Here is a 24,048-nt window from a genome sequence, read left to right on the forward strand (position 1 = left end):
GATAACAAGCTCACAGTTTAAAAAGACACCAAAGGTAAATGCTGTTGTTCTTGATGTTCTTCTTCTTGAACTCAACCCCATCTGATTACCATCAGAACACCGCTAACTTGATATCAATAATCTAGATCTAAAGAGTTTGTCAGAGCAAATAACCATCATTGCTGCGTCCTAATTTGTGCAGAAGATCTGAAACCAGAAATCGCAGCAGAAAGAAATTTAGAGGGTTGACCTGATTAGCAGTGCCACTTTAGTAATCAGGAGATTTCGGGTTTTGCACCCTGAGGAGGTCATCAATAAACTCAGGTATCATCTTTAAAGGACATAATAAAGCAGCAGTTTGGTGAAAAATCTAATTGAAACAATTTCCTCCCTTGTAGTCCACACCAAATGTAGTCGATCAGCCAAGACATGTTTGGTGTCTGAAGTATAGACAACGTTCAGGGTTCAAGAACTACTACTACTGTCTTAGCTATGTTATTTGTGTCCATGTTTATAGATAATAGTATGGCATATTCTATCAGATACCACATAAGCAAGGCTATTAGATTTAATAAGTTATAAATGAAGTTTTAATAAGTTATAAATGAATGTAATCTGTTAGGCTGACTTTGGTGAAACTTCATGAAGCATAATGCAACTTTCATGCAACTTCAGTTGCTTGAAACTTACACAAAACTAAATTGTGCTTGAATTGTTTCAAGCGTCCTGCAATTCATTTGAATCTCAGCCACCAGTTGCAGGCGCCTCATCTTTGTAAAAAATAAAAAAAATGAAACAACCAATCAAAAAAGCCAATAATGCATCACATGATTACAAAGCTAGATTCGTTCTCTTCTACTGATACCCCTAATTTTACACAGAGCTCAGATTGCCTTGGAATTCAAAAAGATTATTCCAGAACAGCTGACTTCTTCAGGATAGGATAAGTGAGACATTGTGTAGGCCATAACCGTAATGGCTACTTAAGCATGCATTTTCAAAGGCTTAACATATACACTCACTGGCCACTTTATTAGGTACACCTGTTCAAATGCTTGTCAACACAAATAGCTAATCAGCCAATCATATGGCCGCCACTTAATGCATTTAGGCATGTAGAGGTGGTCAAGACAACTTGCTGAAGTGCAGGCCGAGCATCAGAATGGGGTCTGAGTATTTCAGAAACTGCTGATCTTCTGGGATTTTCACGCACAACCATCTCTAGGGTTTACAGAGAATGGTGCGGAAAAGAGAAAATATCCAGTGAGAGGCAGTTGTGTGGATGAAAATGCCTTGTTGATGTGAGAGGTCAGAGGAGAACGGGCAGACTGGTTCGAGATGATAGAAAGGCAACAGTAACTCAAATAACCAACCAAAATCTCTGAGGAAGGTTTCCAACACCTTGTTGAAAGTATGCCACAAAGAATTAAGGCAGTCCTGAAGGCAAACTTTTACTAGCAAGGTGTACCTAAAAAAGTGGCCGGTAAGTGTAAGTAACAGATAAAATTAAAGAACTAACATAATATGAAGAAATAAAAATGCAGCAAATATGTACATTTCTAGTGAGCACATCTTTAAAAAATGTATGATGCTAATGTTATGTATTATATTAAACATTCAGCAAAGTTTAAATGAAAACAAGATAGTATATAATATACAGTAGATAATATACAATATGATATACAGTATCTGAGAACTCTCTGGCATCCCTCAGTTCAGCACTCCAGGTTGCTCAACTAAACCATAGCAAACTCACTACTCACTAACGGGTCTACTCGCAAAAAACATTATCCAGCATTTACGAAGACTGGATATGAAGAAGTTAATGTTCTTATTCACTTTACTGCTGGAAGTGACCAGGAAATAATGATGAGGCTAGTTGAAACGAATGAATGGACAAATGTTATTTATCCCTGTTAGGTTGGCTTTTGCTTGGTGGTTAGCTTTCTCATGATATGTTTACCTGAATCGAACACGGAGACGCCATAGGAGAAGATAGCGATGCTAAAGCTGTGTGGCAGGAAGGAGCTAAAACAGCCTTGTGATTGGTGAGCCCATTGCTTATGTATATGTGACCCAAGATTAAGGTTAAGTTTACAGTTTAAATTGGCCATTACTGGGTACTGCAAAGTAAAGCCAATAAGAGTAAGTGCAACCACATAAGCCACTTTTTCACTGCATTGTACAGACTCAACTCGACTTTATTAAACAGACTTCTTTTGGTTTTGCACTAGGCAAATCTGGTACCTGGCACTATTTTTGGTGCCACCGCCGTCAAGATTCCAAGCCAGCTAAGCCAATGCAGAATGGTGATGCTAGCTACCAGGATAGCGTTATCCTGTGTTGCCTTTGAGCAACCAGAAATGTCTCCTCATCTGAATTCTGATGTAGTATATTTCCCAAACTCTCTTATTTTTTCCCCTGTTTTTAAGTATTTTGTTTTGTTGACATCAACCTCTTCTGAACAAAAATTTGTCTCCTTCAGGTCTCAGCAGGTTCATGCAGCGTTGCTATGATAACCAGCCACACTGAGGGGCTATTTCTATTTCTGCGGTGGAAAAACATAGTAGCTGGTACCAAAAGTAAATAAAGTCGAGCTGTACCATGAAGTGGAAAACCAGCTTTAGAAAAAATACCAAGATTTTCTTGGGCTTTCCTGTGACTTTAAATTAGGGCACATTTTCAATGTTCAACGTTTTCAATACAAGCCTGAAGCTGGGGAGAGTACCACAACTGTGGAAAACATCTTGTGTGGTGCCATTGCCGAAAACGCAGCACCCAAAGGACCTCAGGCCGGTGGCACTGACATCACACCTGATGAAGACACTGGAGAGGTTGGTCCTTAGACATCTCCGCCCTATGGTGAGCTCATCTACGGACCCACTTCAGTTTGCCTACCAGCCTGGCATCGGGCTGGATGACGCCATCTGCTGCATGGAGCTCTTTCTCACCTGGAGAAGCCTGGGTGCACTGTGAGAATCATGTTTTTTGATTTCTCCAGTGCTTTCAACACCATACAGCCTGGGCTCCTGAAGGACAAGCTGGAACAGGCAGGAGTGGATCATCACCTAATGCACTGGATCCTAGACTACCTCACCAACCATCCACAGTATGTGAGGACAAGGGACTGTGTGTCCGACATGGTGGTCTGTAACACAGGGGCCCCACAGGGAATGGTGTTAGCACTGTTCCTCTTCACCTTGTACCCCGCAGACTTCATGTACAACTCACCAAACTGCCACCTACAGAAGTTCTCTGATGACTCGGCGATTATTGGCCACATCACAAATGAGGATGATGGAGAGAACAGAGAACTCATTCAGGACTTTGTGGACTGGTGTCTGCGGAATCACCTACAGATCAATGCGGGTAAGACCAAAGAACCGGTGGTAGATTTCTGCAGGCGCACACACCCCCCTCCAGCAGTGAACAGCCAGGGAACGGACATTGAAAGAGTGGACTCTTATAGATACCTGGGTGTGCATCTTAACTATAAACTGGACTGGTCAGACAACACTGCTGCACTTTACAGGAAAGGACAGAGCAGATTCTACCTGCTCAGGAGATTGAGGTCGTGTGGAGTGCAGGGGCCACTCCTGAGGACCTTTTTTTTTGACTCAGTGGTGGCATCAGCCATCCTCTATGGAGTGGTCTGCTGGGGTGGCAGCATCTCCACTGCAGACAGGAAGAAACTGGAAAAACTGATCAGGAGGGCCGGCTTGGTCCTGGGAACTCCTCTAGACCCAGTGCAGGCAGTGGGAGAAAGGAGGATGCTAAACAAGCGAGCATCCATGCTGGAGAACGACTCCCACCCCATGCGTGAGACTATGGCAGCACTGGGCAGTTCCTTCAGTGACCGGCTCCTTCACCCCAAGTGTGTGAAGGAGCGCTAGTGCAGGTCCTTCCTTCCTGCTGCTGTGAGACTGTTCAACCAGCACTGCTCCCAGTAGACCACATACAATACAATATACACTTACATTCAGAATGCGAACATTTTTTCATTGTGCAATATGTTCATAAGTGCAATACAGATCTTATGCAACTCTTATTTTATTCTTATTCTTATTTTGTTGTAAATAGTCTAGAGATTTAACTTTAATTGTTATTATTTATAATGTTTATAATGTTTATACTGTTTCCCGTTTCTATTACTGAGTGCCTTACTTCTATTACTCTGCTGCTGCTGTAATACTGTGAATTTCCCCGCTGTGGGACTAATAAAGGATCATATTATCTTATCTCTTATCTTAAATCATGAGTGTGAGCTGAGCCAGGAGCCAGTCAACTCCAAGTCACTGACTTGAGACGAGATCACTGGTCAGAAACCAGATTTGCAAGTCTATTTAAGATTACCTAACAACTCAGCATCATTTGAGGCAACTGTGTGATGAAACTGTGTAACAGAAACTTATTGGTACACATTCAATTTCAGTTAATTTATAATTAGACAATGAAAGATACCAAACATGTTTTGGCTGATCAACTACATTTGAGATGGGGGGGGTTAGAAATATGATTCTTTGCTGAACTTCCTCTTGAATCCTTATTGTAAACAGAAGGTAAAAGGTGAATAAGTGAGAAGAAGGTATCATATGACTGGTTGATTTCTTTGTTTTTTGCTGGGAGATGTTGTACAGAAAAGTTACCTACTGTCCTGACAGGCCCAAGATGCCGGCTTCCCTGCAGAGCGTTAGCACCATGCGAGAAGGCAAGAAACACAGGCAGGCAAGAGAAAAAAAGAACATGACAACAGAAAACAAACACAAAAGAGAATGAGAAACAAACATGCCATAGCAGAATAAACAATTCTGAAAGGGAAAAAAAATAAATAATTATGATGTGTGAGGAGAATGGAAAAGCAACTAAACAAGAGTTCACATTCAGGGCAGCGGAGTGATCAGAGTTCTACACAAACATGATGTTAAATCAATTTGCTTTGCAGTCTGGAAGCATAAAAGTCTGTTTGCAATTTAATATGAAATGAGTGACGGCAAATGTATAAACAAACGCTAAATCTTGCATAAAGAAAGTGTGAATTTGGAATGAAACAGTGGCGGCGAGGGAGGGATAAAAAATAAACAGCTTTACTAATGAATACCTACAGTAGACATAAATGCAGTACAAACAAAGAGAATTACGCCAAGCTGAGCAGCGGATATCAGAAAAAACCCCAGCATGCTTCATCAAAACAGACAAATTTACCACCCCAACGGGGGTCAAAGATTAATGCTACTAGCCCCTTTGCTGGCTAGCAGAGCATGGCCAGAGATTACATTTCAGCGGAAACAAATGATAGGGATTAGACCACCTTTTTGCATTCATTTGGTTTCTTGAAGCTCATTACAGACAGAGCCGCATGTTTAATGAGACCATTGATATGCAGGTCATGCTTCCTCTAGATCTAATCTGGGAAAAATGAAAATTTCAGGTACTCCCAGGCCAAAATCCTTGACAGCACAGTTCCATATAAATGAGCTGCTGATACAAGAGTGAGCTGGACTTCTGTAAGAGAGGGGCACTAATTTGTATATATATATATATATATGTATGTGGATACTCCTACTAGTTATTGAGTTCATGTATTTCAGCCACACACATTGCTAACAGGTGTATAAAATCAAGCATACAGCCATGCAATCTCCTTAGACCGTGGCAGTAATATGGGTCATACTGAAGAGCTCATTGACTTGAACTGTGGCACTGTTATAGTCTGAAATTTCTGGCCTGCTAGATCTGCCCTAGTCAACTGCAAGTGGTATTATTGTGACATAGAAGCATCTAAGAGCAACAAGAGCTCAGTTTTAAAGCTTTAAATAACTGTAGTGTCCAATCAGTGAATGTAAAATGTGTGTGATGCACAAGCACAACCCTCTGCCAGGAGACACATCCTAGGCTTTAAAAGAGGAAAATAATAAGAGAATTTTGACAATGTGAGCTCTTTGCCACTGCTGGTGATCATTCAGCTTTACTTTCAAAACTCTCTCAACTCTCTCCTTTTTTCTCATCTGTCTTTCTCTTTATACTCTCTCTATATTTCTTAACTCTATATTTCAACTCTCTCTTTTCTTGCTGTCCCTCCTCTTTCCATATCTCTTCTCCCTCTCTTTTCTTTCTCCCTTTCTGTTATTTAACTCCCCCACAAACTCACAGAGTAGGCCACTGTGTACTGAAGTGTGAAGTATGTAAAAATGGCCTGTCCTCTGTTGCATCGCTCACTATAGATTTCGAAGCTGCCTCTGGAAGCAACATGAGCACAAGAACTGCGTCAGAAGCTTCATCAAATGGATTTCCATGGCTGAGCAGCTGCACAATCCACTTGAATAAAGAAGGAGAAAGTTGAAGGAAAATCAGTGAAAAAACAGGAGTTTCCAAAACTGGAGTTGAAATTGGAGAGAAAATGCAACCATGCAAGGCCTGGTAGACCACCAAAACTGTCCCCGTCAGATAACCAGCACTTAAAACTTTCATCTTTGAGAGAGAGGAGAAAATCAAGCTCTGCTCTTGCTTCGGATCTGAACACTATGAATCTGAAAGCATGTGTATCTGTCAAGAAGTCCTTTAGACAAACAAGATGAAGTTGCAGAAAAATTGACTGCCCACCACAGTCACTGAATTTGTGGGATTATTTGGACTGTGAGAAGCAGAAAAAGCAAAACAACTTCTAAGACTGAACTTTGGAGGTGTGGAAAAAATCCCTGCACATTTCTTTGAAAAACAAATCGCCTGAAAAGAATTAAAGCTGTAATAAATGTACTATATATACTGAAAAAAATATGATGTTATGTTTAGTTGCTAAGGGGTCTGTGTAATTTTCTGTTAAATATGTTTTCATGAAGACAAAATTAATAGTTAATATTAAATTAATAGCTTAAAAAATGAAGGGTAGTTTCTGACATTTGTACATTAATGTAACTGGCTCAGGTTGATTTACAGTGAGGAAAATAAGTATTTGAACATCCTGCGACTTTGCAAGTTCTCCCACTTAGAAGTCATGGAGGGGTCTGAAATTTTCATCTTAGGTGCATGTCCACTGTGAGAGACACAATCCGGAAATCACAATGTATGATTTTTTAAATAATTTATTTGTATGTTACTGCTGCAAATACGTATTTGAACACCTGTCAATCAGCAAAAATTCTGGCCCTCAAAGACCTGTTAGTCCACCTCCACTCCACTTATTACTCTAAATCAGAAGCACCTGTTTGAGGTCGTTAGCTGCATAAAGACACCTGTCCACCCCACACAATCAGTAAGACTCCAACTACTAACATGGCTAAGACCAAAGAGCTGTCCAAAGACACCAGAGACAAAATTGTAGACCTCCACAAGGCTGGAAAGGGCTACAGGGCAATTGCCAAGCAGCTTGGTGAAAAAAGATCAACTGTTGGAGCAATTATTAGAAAATGGAAGAAGCTAAACATGACTGTCAATCTCCCTCGGACTGGGGCTGCATGCAAGATCTCACCTTGTGGCGTATCAATGATCCTAAGAAAGGTGAGGAATCAGCCCAGAACTACACGGGAGGAGCTGGTCAATGACCTGAAGAGAGCTGGCACCACTGTTTCCAAGGTTACTGTGGGTACTACACTAAGACGTCATGCATGGCACGGAAGGTTCCCCTGCTTAAATCAGCACACGTCCAGGCCCGTCTTAAGTTTGCCCATGACCATTTGGATGACCCAGAGGAGTCATGGGAGAAAGTTCTGTGGTCAGATGAGACCAAAATAGAGCTTTTTGGATTTAATTCCACTCGCCGTGTTTGGAGGACAAAGAATGATGAGTACCATCCCAAAAACAGCATCCCTACTGTGAAGCATGGGGGTGGAAGCGTCATGCTTTGGGGGTGTTTTTCTGCACATGGGACAGGATGACTGCACTGTATTAAGGAGAGGATGACCGGGTCATGTATTGCGAGATTTTGGGGAACAACCTCCTGTCCTCAGTTAGAGCATTGAAGATGGGTCGTGGCTGGGTCTTCCAACATGACAATGACCCAAACCACACAACCAGGATAACCAAGGAGTGGCTCCGTAAGAAGCATATCAAGGATCTGGAGCGGCCTAGCCAGTCTCCAGACCTAAACCCTATAGAAAATCTTTGGAGGGAGCTCAAACTCTGTGTTTCTCAGCGACAGCCCAGAAACCTGGCTGATCTGGAGAAGATCTGTGTGGAGGAATGGGCCAAAATCCCTGCTGCAGTGTGTGCAAACCTGGTGAAAAACGTTTGACCTCTGTAACTGAAAACAAAGGCTACTGTACCAAATATTAACATTGATTTTCACAGGTGTTCAAATACCTATTTGCAGCTGTAACACACAAATAAATTATTTAAAAATCATACTTTGTGAATTCTGGATTTCTGGTCTCTCACAGTGGACGTGCACCTAAGATGAAAATTTCAGACCCCATGATTTCTAAGTGAGAGAACTTGCAAAGTCGCAGGGTGTTCAAATACTTATTTTCCTCTCTGTATAATGCAGACGGCTCAAAGTGCTTTAAAACATTCAAATATAAAAGCACAGAAAATAAACAGAGAAAAATGCATTTAAAACATCAGTTGTATAATTTCACAGTCTTTACTGTGTCTAACTTAAAATGTATTATTAATTCATAATAATAAATTATGAATTAATATATTTACTGAACATTGTTGGGACCCTAGACATTACTTTATTTGTTCTGAGCAATGTGTATCACCAACAGGTAAATAATGGAAAATATGCTAGTGCTAGAATATTTATTGCTATCATATTGTTAAAAATTCAAAAATATGAAATTTTGATGGAATTCTTCTTTAAAGGAAACAGTGATAGAAGTTCAGAACGCTGCTGCATCACCAACACAATTTCAGCTCTCTGAGCACATGCTACGCTAGCTCTCTTGAGATAAGAGAGCAATTGCTCTGCACACTTTCTTAATTTGCGTCTTAGTCATTTGCTGAACAGAACAAGCCGAGGAACAAAACAGCACAAGAGGAAGCTGAGGCAATTCTTTTTCCAGGATAATTACCTTGTGATAGACTTAACTTACTTTCAAAGCCATTTTTAAACATTTTTTTCTTCATTCCTGACACAGGCCCCAAAGTAGCAGCGTTTAAGACTGTGGTTCATTTGTTAATGTTTTTTTTCTGTCTCTTGTAAAGTTACCGTTTTGAAGATAAGATGAAGGAAGTTAATATCATATCATGTTACAGCACTTCTATTGGTACTTGACTTGGACTTTAGACTAAAATCCTTTAGTGACTCTATATCTTTTATGTTTACATTATTAAAACAAATGACTGAACATTCCATTTTGTCATCATCAAAACAGTCACAGTATTACCCAAACTAAATGTTTCAGTAGTGGCAATTTTTGGAAGTGACAACTAATTTTGAGCAGAACTCCAAAACACAAGCCAGTACATGATTAACAAACATAGCTTTAAAAAGCTGTACACTAAATTAAAGTAAATTATAATTTTTTTCATTAAAAACAAAAAAGTGTGTTTCGGTAGTGACCATTCTTAATCTTTCACACTGATTTTCAGACTTTGGGACACATTTAATTCGAAACAATGAGAGCCAATTGCTGACCATGTGGGCCATGAAGGACAGGTATGCAGTCTTACTTCCTGCTCTAAAATGCAGGGTGTGTGGCTAAAATAAGGCTTTTTTTATTTAAAACTTAAGATAAATCAATCTTTTCAACTTCACTTCACACAAATCAAAATAATCTTTAACATCCTGGAAAAAAAACAAAATCTATTATTTTCACAAGTTGAAATTTAGGGGTTATCTCATTGAATGTCTTGGGTTTATGCAGATCATAACAATCCTTATTAATATCTAAGGTCTGAACGCTACATTTTTTATAATTTACTATGATTACTGATCAGTAAAACAGTTCATATATATATATATATATATATATATATATATATATATATATACACACGTACAGAGATTTATATTTGTATCTATATGAGACATATTATTAATGAAGTACTTTGTATGTATAAAACACAGATGAAACATGTGTATGGCCCTATGGACCCAATGGTTTGGGTTTGAATCTTACCCACATACAGCTGGCTGTACAGCTCCAGGCGTGTGTGTCCCTGCTCTGGTGCAGGTCGGACCTCTCTGTACTGCTGGTCCAGCTGCAGAATGGCCTCTTTGACGTTCCTCTCAGCGCTGACCCTGTGCCACTGGTCATCGTTCAGCGGAGTGGGAGAGTGGACGTTCAGCTCCACTGGGCCGTTACCAACATCAAACGAGAAAGACACCACTGTTGGGGCTGCAGAGACAAACAGAGAAAAATCTACACTGTAAAACAAGTTGCTCCAGCTCAGCTGAAACAAACTGCAGGCTTCTGAATCAGTTTTCACAAGCCTGAGGCTTTAGATTAAGTCTTATTTTTGAGTAACTACTATTAATTATTTGGTCATTACTAGATGGAAAAATGTAATGCTTTACTTTTGGTAATAACTGCGTTGATGTAATATATTTTGTTCATCTGGGGACATAGTGTGCACATTAGAATGAAATACATTCAATGTATTACTTTCAGCCAGTATGACAGTGAGGTATTGAACGGATCTTTAGAGTTTAAGGGATTTAGCATGGCCAACATAAAGGGGAATTCCCCAGCTTCACAAAATGTCTGCATGATTCGGTCACTGAGACGTAAACAGTCTCAAACATCCAATGTAGAGAAACTTACTGATTATTTTCTTTACAGTGGTGGTGATAGAAACCAGGGATTATGATGTCTAATACACACATATGGCCATTTTATTTACTATCCAAAATCACCAGTGAATTGAATGTGCCTGTCCTCCATGATTAGATTGTAAGGATACATTTAGCCCAAAGCTTTCTCAAAACTATTAATGTCAACAATGTCTCTGGCATCAAGCAGTGTCTTCAAGCAGTGTATTCATGTAATAATTTTCTGTGATGGAGCTTTCAGAGGCATTAAATTCTTTAGACGTCTGGTTCCTATCAGCACCACTGTAGTGCACATGCACAATCATCAGGCACTTTATTAGAGACCCCTCCTTTGTAGTTCCACCTTGTTGTAATACAATCTAACTGTATAATCTACAGTATAGATGTCTGTGTTGTTGAGTAAAGTTACAACTAAAGTCCTTCAATTGAAGTTTAAATACACTCCGTGGTTTTGGAGTTTTATAGTTTTAATGAGTCAGTGTTGAATATTCTCCTTCATCAGCGTAGAAGAATTACAGATGGAACTGCAGTGGAATCAGCAGCCGGTGAGGTGTGTGTGTGTGTGTGTGTGTGTGTGTGTGTGTGTGTGTGTGCGTGTGTGTGTGTGTGTGTTTGTGTGTTTGTGTCATGTCATTTCCTGCCCTGAGGGTTCAATCCCAGTATCATGTTTTCCCCTAAGGGCTTGACTCCTGTAAAATCCTGATTTAGACTCTTCTGCCTGCCATCAGAGACATGCAGATTGTACCAGTGCCCCCCCCCCACTTCCCCCGACTCATACGCAGACTAAACCCCACTTTAGCCCATCACCTGACCCCACCTTTACCCAATACTTATGACAGAATATATAAATTACTAAATCCATTTGCCAGGTTGGATTCCAACCATCCATCCATTCATTCATTAATCCATTCATTCATTCATTCATTCATCCATCCATTCATTCATTAATCCATTCATTCATTCATTCATTCATCCATCCATTCAATCATCCATCCATCCATTTATCCACCCTTCCATGCATTAATTAATCCATGCATTCATTCATCGATCCATCCAACACGCCTTGAAGAGAACACTGAACTCTAATTCTGCTACATCAACATGCCTGGAAGAGAACACTGAACTCTAATTCTGCTACATCAACATGCCTGGAAGAGAACACTGAACTCTAATTCTGCTACATCAACATGCCTGGAAGAGAACACTGAACTCTAATTCTGCTACATCAACACGCCTGGAAGAGAACACTGAACTCTAATTCTGTTACATCAACACGCCTGGAAGAGAACACTGAACTCTAATTCTGCTACATCAACACGCCTGGAAGAGAACACTGAACTCTAATTCTGTTACATTAGCATGCTTGGACAATAATAATAACCTCTTATTCTGCTACATCAGCCGACAGATTCCTGTGATGGTTAGCATTGATAGGGGTGATGGAGGACCATCCTCCCCCTGCAGAAAGAGAGATGAGAAGACAATTACAATCTCTAAACTCCCTGGTACGGATGGCTGTGGCATCACCAGGGATCAACTTCGTAATCCTCCAATAATAGAGCCAAAGCTTAGACAACACTTAAACTCATACCTAGCCCACACTACACAATAATCCGGCTGATTCTGACTATCACAAAATCTGTCCAGGTTTCAGGAAGGTCTTAAAGGTCTTAAACGATTCCCTTCCCAGATTATCTGTCCTGTGGGGGTGTATAATTCACTCTATACCCTTTCAGTCTACTCATAGCCCTCTCATGACTGGAAGTCATAAATATTAAACATGTTCAGTATTTACGACTCAACATCCTGTAGTGTGGGGAGAACACTGAGAGCTAAGCTAAATATAGAGTACAGCCAAAACAAAAAAAAAGGACAAAAGGACATTTTATCCAAGTTAACACTGAATAAAACAAATGAAATAGACTGTCTTTCACTTTTATGCTGCTAAATGCATGCATAACTATAGTGATCTGTGTCTTGCTGTCATCAACAATGTTTGCTTTGATCTCACATTTGTTCATGAGAAATTCTATGAGATCTCAGGTTCTGAGAGATGGGACTGCTGGTTTGTGAGCATCATCTGAAAGTGTCTGAGGGGTTTTGATGAATGAAGGATGACCAAAGACGAAAAAAAAATCAGTAGAATCTGTCATTATGTGTGGGGTCTCTCACATTTTCAATATCAGTTGAAACTTTGGGCCCCATTAGCAGTGTTGTTCACAGTGGTCATGTTAGGAACCAGACCAGACTACAGTTTAAAGACTAAAAGCTCCCTCACAAAGTTATTACATGAAATGTTTATAAACATTTCCTAACACTACCTAATGCCCACTACATTGTTTTAAGATAGTTTTGAGATATAGTTTGAAACCTGTTTTTGATTTTGATAAGCAGGGTGTCTTCAGGCCACAGTCCTCACAGAAAACTTTCTAGATTTAGCACTCTTTTAACATCACTAACATATAAAACCAAGACAATCTGTGTAGGTTCACTGGTGGTTCAAATAATATAATACATGTGGTGGTTAGTAAATAAAATGGCTATATTCATATTATAGAAATCGCCACCTCTGGTGTGTTATAAAAAAAGCCACTACCTTTTTGTCTTGCCTAAAGAACCAAATAAAAGGGAAACATACCAAATAAAAGGGCCAACCTACCCACCCAGAGAGAGCGAGGCCAATTGTGCTCCCTTGAACTCCTGGCTATGGACGGCTGTAGCATCACCAGGGATTGAACTCGAAATCTCCTGATGATAGGGCCAACGCTTAGACGGTTGCACCACCAGAGCCGAAACATACCATTCATAAAATTGAATTTAAACTAATTTGAGAAAATCTGCCTGAATTACCACACTGAGAAAGGTAAGGAAAACACAGACCTGAAGCAAATTGGTCATTTTCTCTTTAAACGTATCTGCTGAATGCTTTTATTTCGGCCTCATACAGCAGCTGGTTAAAGGCCATTCTCCCAGAGTTCAGTGCTAACCTGACCCTGGGGACAGGCTAATACAATTACTCTGAGAATGGAAGTTAGATAGGCTTTAATTGAATGCAGTCAGAGTGGAAAACAGTGAGGAATCCAGCCAGTAATTACTTTGTTGTACCAAAACAACTGCTTATAGTTCTGCTCTTGTTTAGTAAGGGCTAGCCTAGCCACTACTAAAGAGCACAATGATGCATGAGAGGTTCAGAACCAGTTACAAATCTAAAGGAACTCCATGATTTAATGAGTCATGGAGAAAAACAGAAAACAGGCTTTCTGCTACTTATGACTTGCCTTGAAGAAAATATTGCTTTGTTTCAAATAAATATATATCAGATGAACATAAATAAATTCTAACAGAAGCATGGCTGCGGCCAAATGTAAGATGAATGACAACTCAATTATCCCTTATAAAATGACAGTAATTACTTTCATTTTGCTGTAGTATTCAAATCTAATTACATACTTGCATCTAATTAACATTCTGTATCAACCACTTTGTTGTCTATACAAACTTTATTCTGTTTGTTTTGTTGTCAGTGAGCTACAAGTGAAAAATGGTTCATATAAAATTACATCACGCATTTGTTATTGCCAGCAATATGTCTGACTTCTAAAGGTTAAGCAGGAACAATATAAAAACAGAAGGTAGTGATTTATAAATTAATTTTGACCCATATTTAAACAAAGGTAGTACAAAAATGTAATGTTTCATCTTATAAACAATATTTTTGTAAATATACATTCATTCTGAAATTGAAGCTTGCAACACATTCAAAAGTCAGTACAGGGGTAATTTCAGACTAGAAACACTTAAATGTTTAAAAAACATTTTTGAAAAGGTGATGTAATCATACTTGTATAAAGAAAGCACCTAGGAAAGACTAAGTCCCTGTGTATAATAGTATATAATATTATCAACAGATTCTGGAAATCTGGAAAAATCTCTGCAAAGCCAAAAACCACAACAGAATTCCCATGACCTTCAAGCCCTTAGACAACACTGCATTAAAAAAAATGTCATGCTTTTGCAATTAAGATCACCACATAGGCTTGGGAATACTTTGACAAACTGTTGTCAATAAACACCATCCGTCGCTGCAACCACAAATGCTATGCTAAGGCTATATTTTGCACAGCAGAAGCTATATGTAAAAAATGTCCAGAAACACTACTGACTTCTCTAGGTTCAAACTCATCTGAAATGGACTGATACACGCTATCGGAAAATGTTTGTTAAGTTTGCAGATTGTTTACAGAAATAACAGACATCATGTTCTCCAGGCCGAAGAAGTACAGGACCATCCAGATTGTTACCAGTGTAAAGTTGAAATGCCAGAGTCTGTAATGGTATGGGGTATACATTTTAGAGCAACATTTCTTGCCTTTTAGACAGCATTTTTTTCAGGGACATGCATGCTTATTTCAACATGGTGGTAAACAAGCTCTTGTCTCAACTTTTTTAGAATGTTCTGCAGGCATCAAATTTGGAATGAGCATATGTTTAGAAACAAACAACTTTAATTAGATAAAACATCAAATATTATACTTTTAATAGAAAGTATTTAAATAGAATTTACTTATCATTGCTTTTGGTGTTTATTGGTATTATATATACTGTCCTAAATTTTTGAGAATTGGGTTTGTAAAGTACCGATGTTCTCAGTGCATATATGTTCTCAGTAGCCATAAAATGTAACCTCCTCCTATTTTAGAGGTCATTCAGATGAACTGTGCTTTACTTTCCTTAGTAAGGTCAATGTTTTTAGCTTTGTGGGTGAATCAGCAGATCCACATTTACAAATGTGTTTTTATTGTGTTTAAATGTTTTTTATTGTTGCAGTTGTACAGGATTATTTCATATAAATTAAGCTGCAGTTTCAGTTTCATGTCCGCACAGCTGTCTTTGTGGAGATATATGAACTGTCTGCACGGCAGGGAGTTTTCAGTCCTCTCTTTTCATCCATTATTGCTTACTAACAGCTCAACACAGAGTCACAACATTTGTAACAGTGTCCTAATTATCCTCTGTTAACAGAGTTACAGGGAAAAAAATATTTGACTTAATATTTTAATTAAAAAGTTTTCCACTCTGGTGGCTAAATGGCCACTAGAAGGCCTCCTGACAGAGGCTTACAGACCTCTTTTCTACAAATGCACAACCTTTTTAAAGTTTAAAAAACCTCCACATAGTGCAAAAGTTCTATAGCCATTAACGTTTTCCATTTATGAAGAGTCTAGTGTAATTTGCTCTGGTGTAAATCCTGTATTCCCTGCTACAGTGAAATGAGATTTAATTGCTGGCTGTATAAAAAAGATGTTAATCATCTCTGAACCAAACGGGCTGTGGGTTCATTAAACTAGCCGGGTCATTCGGGATTTTATAATAGTTGAACAGCAGCTGAAAGGCAGGAGCTAAACTGGAGCTCAAGATTCATCAGAGGTCACTGAAAGCATCACAGGGGCCAAGACTGACAAATGATTGATGTGGACAAATGAGTGTGTACTGTAGTGCGCTGGTAAATCTCTTAATGAGCTCCATATGTATTTATTCAGCATCAGTTAAGGGTTTTAACTAAATGTATGCTGGTCACAATCCTAAAGACATTTTGATCTGAAGGTGGAAGCTTAAAGGAAAATTCCACCAAAATGTCTGCAATATTCAATGGTCACTCAGAATGTTTGACATGAAATGCACCATTCTAAAGATACTTGCAGAATCAGTATTGTTCACAGTGGTGGTGATAGGAACCAGATACCTCAAGCATTTAATGACCCCCACTTAAAAGCTCCCTCATACAAAGTTATCGAGTAAAATAGGTATAAATGTGCTGCTTGATGCAATAAGCTTTTGGCTTAATACATATTTTTTAAAAACGTTTTGTGGTGGAAAGGTACATGCAGGGTGTTGTAAGGTGATATAATAGCCAAAGAAAACTTTTTTTTTCAAGTCTCATCAACATTTTATCATCAACAACATTACATAGAAACACTCATAAAGACACATGGTGGTTTTGGGTAGCAAATAAAATGGCTATATCTGTGTTGTTGACATCGTGATCTCTGGTTCCTATCTTATCCCCCAAAAATAAATCTGATAGTCTGATAGTTTCACTAAAAGGAACTATTCACATTAAACTACTCTGCATGACTTTGTTTAAAATTCAAAATAAATAAATAAAGTATATATACATATATACTTATGATGTGTATGTATACTTTTTTGTGTATGTAAACTTTTTTTTTTTGCTCATGGATGGCAGATCAAGTGATCCTTAAAATAGAGACATTGAGATACTCAAAAGAGCTGAAGACTAAAAGCTAAAGTTAGCAAGGTGACCTTTCAATTCACATCCCCTTCCACAGTTTGGCTTCTTTCTCTGACTGAAAGAATATAATCACTATTTTCTTTATGATTTTGTTCAGTGGCTAAGATTAGAGTTACACTCATAATAGCTTAGTTGTATTTATTAGCTTATAGCTCAATGGCTGACGTAAGCAACAGAACACGAGAGGGAGTGTGTTATCGCGAAATAACTTCATGGCTGTGATTTGGTCGCCGTAGATCATCGCAGCCGTGATGTTATTGGTGATAACACACTTCTCGAGTGTTCTACTGCTTTTATACAACAGTTAAATAAACAGAGTAAGATATAAATAAACTGGGCCGTGTACGCGGCGTTTAATGTCTTAATGTTCAGTTCCTTCACCAAATTATAGTTCCTTAACAAGCAGCTAGTTACTACGTCAGAGTAACGAGCTCTGCCCAGTCGCTGCACAGCTGGCAGGTCGTTCTCCAGCTCCACACAGACCAACTGACAGTTTGGGGATTTAGTGTCGTCTCATCTTCAAAGTCTGACCAAATCAGCTGTCGGTCAAAAGTGATCTTAAAAGTATCCATTTTCTGTTTGTGTGCAAAGAAAGAAGTAAAAATGTTCAAATAGCTTGAGCATCTCCTATCAAAGTCACAACAGCATGCTAGTGGAGTGATAAGGTGTTTGTGAAAATCCCATGATATTAGGGCAAAATAACAGCACGGTTAGAATGCCTCACAACCAATCAGCTTGCGTGGCCGGAACTAACTGTTGTATCAATTTGCATGCAGGGTATTGGAGCCAGAGGACCCTAACAAAACAAAACAATAAAACCCTGACAGAAGAAAATGATAAACGATATACGATCATGAATTCCGTCAAACGAATGAGGCTGAGGGATATAATCCTGAACTACAGAATACTGCATAACACAAGAAATAACATTAAACTTCAGTGCTAGGCCAGAATGCCCCTTTAAATGACACTGTTTGTAAGACAAATATGAATAGTGGAACTGATGTGTATATATGAGCTTATTTTCAAGGTAAGTGCAGCTACTTTGAATAATTTGAAACAGAACTTTTATTCTACACTTAAAATGCAATTTATTTATGCTAGTCTTCATTTAAATGTAAACATGTTCATGGTTATGACATCATAAACATGATGAAATCAAAACAGTTTAGTTTCTATATATTATTTCAATAAAGCAAGGAAAATTAAGCTTTCCATGATATAAGAGCTTTAACACTGTTCTGGTCACTAATAATTTCCCTGTGCGCTATTTAATAACATCTGTATTTTCCCAAAATGTGGAAAGCAGTTATTCCAAAGTGTGGAAAACAGTGAAACCTTTACTGGGTCTATCCCTCCTTTCCTCTTTCTCTCTCTCTGAGAATCACTCATCCTGTGGGGGTCCGGCTCCAACCTGCTCCTTCCACACATCATCGCACCAGAGCCATGGCTAACGTCCAGGCTGTACGCAGGACACTTTAACACCTGCTATCAGGAGCCATGCAGTTACAATTACTCTTCTTTATGCTCTCTCCCCCTGGTTTGCCAGCTGCTGCAGGTAGGGGGCGCTAGTTTGCTGCTGGTGACTTGTGAGTATGTGGGGAACTAAGAGAGAGCCAGAGGTGATGACTGGGGCAGGAGAAGAAGACTGTGCTGAGTGTGTTCAGCAGTTTTGGTCCCAGTGCCGCTTTGTACTGCAGTGCCAGGCTGGCACCCTATAAAGCAGCAGTGGCAGCAGAGCACAGAGCGGGTGGAGAACTTTAATACACAGTTCAGAACAGAACAGGAGAGCCAGACTTCAGGCCACGATTAAGACAGAAATTTCATCCTTACGGTTTTGCCCCTCATCCCCAACATAGTCAATCAGATGAGACGTGTGTGGTGTCTAAAGTTTGCTTCTTTAGATTCACACTAGAGCTACAAGGCCCATGTCACTAACAAGCTCTAAAAGCTTACTTCCCACCAGTTAGCACTGCACAAACTGCATGCCTAAGTCATTACACTTTGCCTGAAACCTCAAAGAAGAATTCCAACAATTTCAAATCAAATTTCAAAATTTCTAAATTTCTATGTAAGTCAATGGTTGTGATGTAAACAAAGTCACTGCATGTTTTTTATAAAAATGTTATTCATAAAAAAAAAAACTCAGGACAAAATTTCAAAACTATCATAAAACACAGACATCAGGTAGTGGATTCACAACAATTTAATGAAATACGTTTTTGTGAGGGAGCTTTCAGAGGCATTAAGCTCTTCAGACGCCTGGTTCCTATCACCACCACTGTGAACAATTCTTCCTCAGTAATTTTCTCTAAAACAGAGCATTTCACACCAAACCACTCTGAATGACTTTATTTGTATATTAACTCTTTAATTATACATTGAAACTAGTGCAATGTTTGCATCTCAGTGATTGGACTAAGCAATAATTTTGAAATAACAGCTAAATTCCCTTTTAATGAAGAACTGATGAACTAGGTATTGGTGTGTGTGGGTGTGTGTTTGGGGGTGGGGGTGCAGGTGCAGCAGGTGGACTGTTGTTCAGTGTTCTCTCTGTACTCTGCTCTGCTGTTCTCTACTCTCTGATCCCTGTAATTGGATTTGCTGCACTCGGCCGGCCAACAGCGAGCGTCAACATATTTCCACACACTCCTGAGGAGAGTATGTATAAGAGTGTGTGTGTGTGTGTGTGTGTGTGTGTGCGTGCGTGCGTGCGCATACATGTGTGTGTGTGAAGGCACTGGGCCAACTACTTCACACACACTCATAAGGAAAACCAAACAAAATCAACCAGCCAAACAGAAAGAGAGAGAGAGAGAGAGAGAGACAGAGAGAGAAAGAGGAGAGAAAGAAAAGGAAAGAAAGAGAGAGAGAGAGACAGACAGAGAAAGGGGACAGAAAGAAAAGGAGAGAGAGAGACAGAGAGAAAGAGGAGAGACAGAGAGAGAAAGAGGAGAGAAAGAGAAGGAGAGAGGGAAAGAGGAGAGAAAGAGAAGGAGAGAAAGAAAGAGAAGAGAGAAGGGAGAGAGACAGAGATAACTAGGAAGAGAGAGAGAGAGAGAGAGAGAGGGGTGAGGGAGAGAGAGTAAGACAAAGAGAAGGAGAGACAGAGAGAAAGAGGAGAGAAAGAAAAGGAGAGACAGAGAGAAAAAGACGAGAGAGGGGAAAGAGTGAAAGAGAAGGAGAGAGGGAAAGAGAGGAGAGAAAGAGAAGGAGAGACAGAGAGAAAGAGGAGAGAGAGAGGAGAGATAGAGAGAGGGGGAGAGAGAGATAACTAGGAAGAGAGAGAAAGGAGAGAGAGAGAGAAAGAGAAGTGAGTTGAGGGAGAGAGAGAGTGAGAGAAAGAGAAGTGAGGTGAGGGAGAGAGAGAGTGAGAGAAAGAGAAGGAGAGACAGAGGGAAAGAGGAGAGAAAGAAAAGGAGAGACAGAGAGAAAGAGGTGAGAGAGGGCAAAGAGTGAGAGAAAGAAGCAGAGAGTGAAAGAGAGGAGAGAAAGAGAAAGAGAGACAGAGAGAAAGGAGAGAGAGGGGAGAGAGATAGAGAGAGAGGGGAGAGAGATAACTAGGAAGAGAAAGGAGAGACAGAGAGAGAAAGAGGAGAGAAAGAAAAGGAGAGGGAGTAAAAGGAGAGAGAGAAGGGGAGAGAGAGTGAGAGAAAGAGAAGGAGAGAGGGAAAGAGAGGAGAGAAAGAGAAGGACAGACAGAAAGAGAAAGAGGAGAGAGAGGGGAGAGACAAAGAAAGAAATAAACCAACCAACAAAGTCAACCAGCCAACCATAGAGAAAGGGAAAGAGAGAGACAGAGAGAGAGGGGATGTGTAAAAAACAAAACAGGACAGAGGAAGAAAGAAAGAAATAAACACAGAGAATGCAGGGAAGAGAGAGGATGAAGAGAGAGGGAAAGAGAAAAAAGCAAAGAGAGATAAAGAGAGAAAAAACACAGAGGAGGAGAGAGAGTTTAAGGAAACCTAGGTGGAAAGACTGCCTGTTTGGATACATCATGGTTGTGACATAATGACACCATGAACAAGTGAATTTTCCTCACTTTTTAAAAATGAAAGAGTTTGATGTCAAGAAATTTCCAAACATACCACTGAATCTCTATTCCATAGTCAAGTCTATGCATTGAAACTAAGCTACAAAACCAGCTTGTTTTGAACTCATCATCATTTTGATGTCACAACCATGAAGACATTAACATGTAACCACCCATTCAGCTTACCGCAGTTTAGTTGAAGTGGGGGAAATGATTAAACCTTGTGCTGTTCATGGCTGTCAGGAAGCAAATGAATCAGTGCAGCCTTCCACACATCCAAAAGGAGTTGGTAAAATGTACTTTTCCCCACATCTCTGAGAATTTTAGTCTAGACTTAAACATTTACTCTGAGTGCTTTCTGAATGCAGCACAATAGAGGGCAGCCAATCAAAATGAAGCTCATTTACAAGTATCAGTCTTAAAGGCACTGTAACAAAAAGAGTCTGTTTAATTCTAAGGGATAAAGAGAGGTTGAAAAAACCAGCTTGTTTTGAAGTCATCATCGTTTTGATGTCACAGCCATGAAGACATTACCATCTAACCACCCATTCAGCCTACAGCAATTTAGTTCTACCCACTCTAATTGAATTAGAACCGTTTATGGTTCATAAAACCACATATGTTATGAGTGAACCTCAAGGAAAAATGAAAGGGGAGTAAAATGTAGAATATGGGTCCTTTAAAATCCAAACACCAACATTTCTTTACCATCAAAGATGACATGTATGGGTTTTAAAACTTTCTCATTTAGAGAAAAGTCTAAAGGGTACAAAGAAAGTGAAATAATCTATGCTCATTTTCGACACTTCAGCGGCCTCGTAAAAACCACATAAAAAAAAAAACTGTTTTTTTTTACATTTTTTTTATATGTACTCTTTTCTTTCCTCCAAGTGGCAAATGCATTCACTATGCTGTATAAGTGTAATTATAAAAAAACAGATGAGAAACGTTTTAAGATCCATTTAGGGGAAGATGTGCATCAGTCTCAGGATCATCAGCACCGAAAGCTAAATCCAGCATAAATATGCCTCGCGAAATAACACCGCACCACTGCGTCTGAGGTAAACAATCACTCGAAGGGGCACCATCACTTCTGCTAAATGTCAGAACAATAGCGGCCCATAAATCAGTGGATGGTTACATTAGACACTGATTACTAGAGAGAGAGAGAGACAGAGAGAGAAAGATAGGAGGAAAAAGAGGAAGAACAACAGAGACAGAGGACAGAGACAGAAGGGAAAAGAGGGAGAAAGGGAAAGAGAGAGGCAGACAGACAGAAAGAAAGAGAAATAGGAAGAGAGAGTAAGAAAGAGACAGAGAGACAGAGACAGAGAGAGAGAGAGAGGGCGAGAGAGAGGGTGAGATAGAGAATGGTGGGATGAGACAAAAACAGGATAGAGAGGGAAAGGGAGAAACAGTGGGGATGAGACAAAAATGGAACAGAAAGAAAGAAACAAATAGAGAGAGAATTAGAGAAGAGAAAGAATTAGGAAGAGACAGAGAGAGGGAGGAGGAGGCAGGTTTGTTTATCAGTACTATGTGAGAAGATGGTGTCACGATTGGACCCTTCCACTCCTCTATGTGCTTATATTTCAGTCTTCCATGTGCATCTGTTTACATATCCGTGTGCTTCTTTGCTTGGTTTTCTTCTGGTTCTGCCCCCTTGTTTCTTGACTCCACCCTTGATTATTCATACCTGTTTTCCACATGTATCTTGTGAACCCTCGTTATCCCTGTTGTATTTAAGCCCTGTGTTTTCCTTAGTCTAGTGCTGGTCTTTGTTGGATATGTTTGAAGTATATGTATTGTTTGTGTTATATGGTGTTTGACTTTCCGGCCCCGTTGTTTGTTTATCCTGTTCATTTCCGTCATGTCTGTCCCTCCTTATCTCCGTGTTGGCTCCCTGAACCTGGACTGTTATGGCCATGACCCTGGATTTGCCGCGAATAAATCTCGCTTGTCTTTGCGCATGCGTTCGCCTCATCATTGCTCCACACTGTTACAGATTAATTGGCTACAGGTTTCTCTCTCTCTGCTATTTGAATTATAAAAACATGAAAACAGAAGGATGTTGTTTTGGGCCAGGCTTTGCTTGGTTGAGTTCAGTGTTGTGTTCTCACTCTCACTGTCTCTCTCTCTTTCTCTCCCCACAGAGTGGCATCTCTTTATTAACGATTTATTCAGCCTTCAAAGAGCATAACAGAAGCTCTCAGGTCCCTATCAAATGTGCAGAGGCCTAGAGCCTCATTTAGGTCACAGCAGAGGGTTAATAACTTTTGCAGTCCTGCATTAAAGGGCTTGTGTCATGAAAACTGAATATACATGAATACCAACCTCAATAAACATGCCTAAACATTAGAATAGGAGAAATTAGTCCATAACAAACCTCAGTAAACACACCTAAACACTGGAATAGAACAAATTAGTCCATAACCAACCTCAATAAACATGCCTAAACACTAGAACAGGAGAAATTAGTCCATAGCCAACCTCAATAAACATGCCTAAACACTAGAATAGGAGAAATTAGTCCATAACCAACCTCAATAAACACACCTAAACACTAGAATAGGAGAAATTAGTCCATAACAAACCTCAATAAACATGCCTAAACTAGAATAGAAGAAATGAGTCTATAACTAACCTCAATAAACACATCTACATACTTGAATGGAGATATAAGTCCATAAACAACCCTAATAAACACCCATATGTGCTAGAATAGGTGATATTAGTCCTTAAACAACACTAAAAACAGTCTAGAAAAACACTATAGAAAAAAATGCTGCTTTTTAAAAAGTTTGAAAACCAGCTCTAATACACCAGCACTGTATATGACATTGCTGCCTGTTTCCGAAAATAGAGGTCACGCTGTGACTCCCGAAATTAGCGCTGGTGCATAAAGCCCCAGCCGTAGCCTGCCTGTCTGCCTCCTCTTCCTCACCACATTACTACGGTTATGAGCCAAAATGGGCCAGAAACTCTAAGCCATCTTCCATTAGCTTCCTTTCA

General features: G+C 39.5%; 1 protein-coding gene across 1 annotated transcript in view; it reads right to left on the minus strand.

Moving 5' to 3' along the window:
• Positions 1-24,048, minus strand: part of cntnap2a (contactin associated protein 2a) — a 655,370-nt gene that overhangs the window by 68,726 nt on the left and 562,596 nt on the right. The window contains exon 17 of the mRNA XM_017717995.2: positions 10,038-10,256. Coding sequence (XP_017573484.2) covers positions 10,038-10,256 — 219 coding nt within the window. The remainder of the gene's footprint in view (positions 1-10,037; positions 10,257-24,048) is intronic.

The sequence above is a fragment of the Pygocentrus nattereri genome, chromosome 24, assembly GCF_015220715.1.
Source record: "Pygocentrus nattereri isolate fPygNat1 chromosome 24, fPygNat1.pri, whole genome shotgun sequence".
NCBI lineage: Eukaryota > Metazoa > Chordata > Actinopteri > Characiformes > Serrasalmidae > Pygocentrus > Pygocentrus nattereri.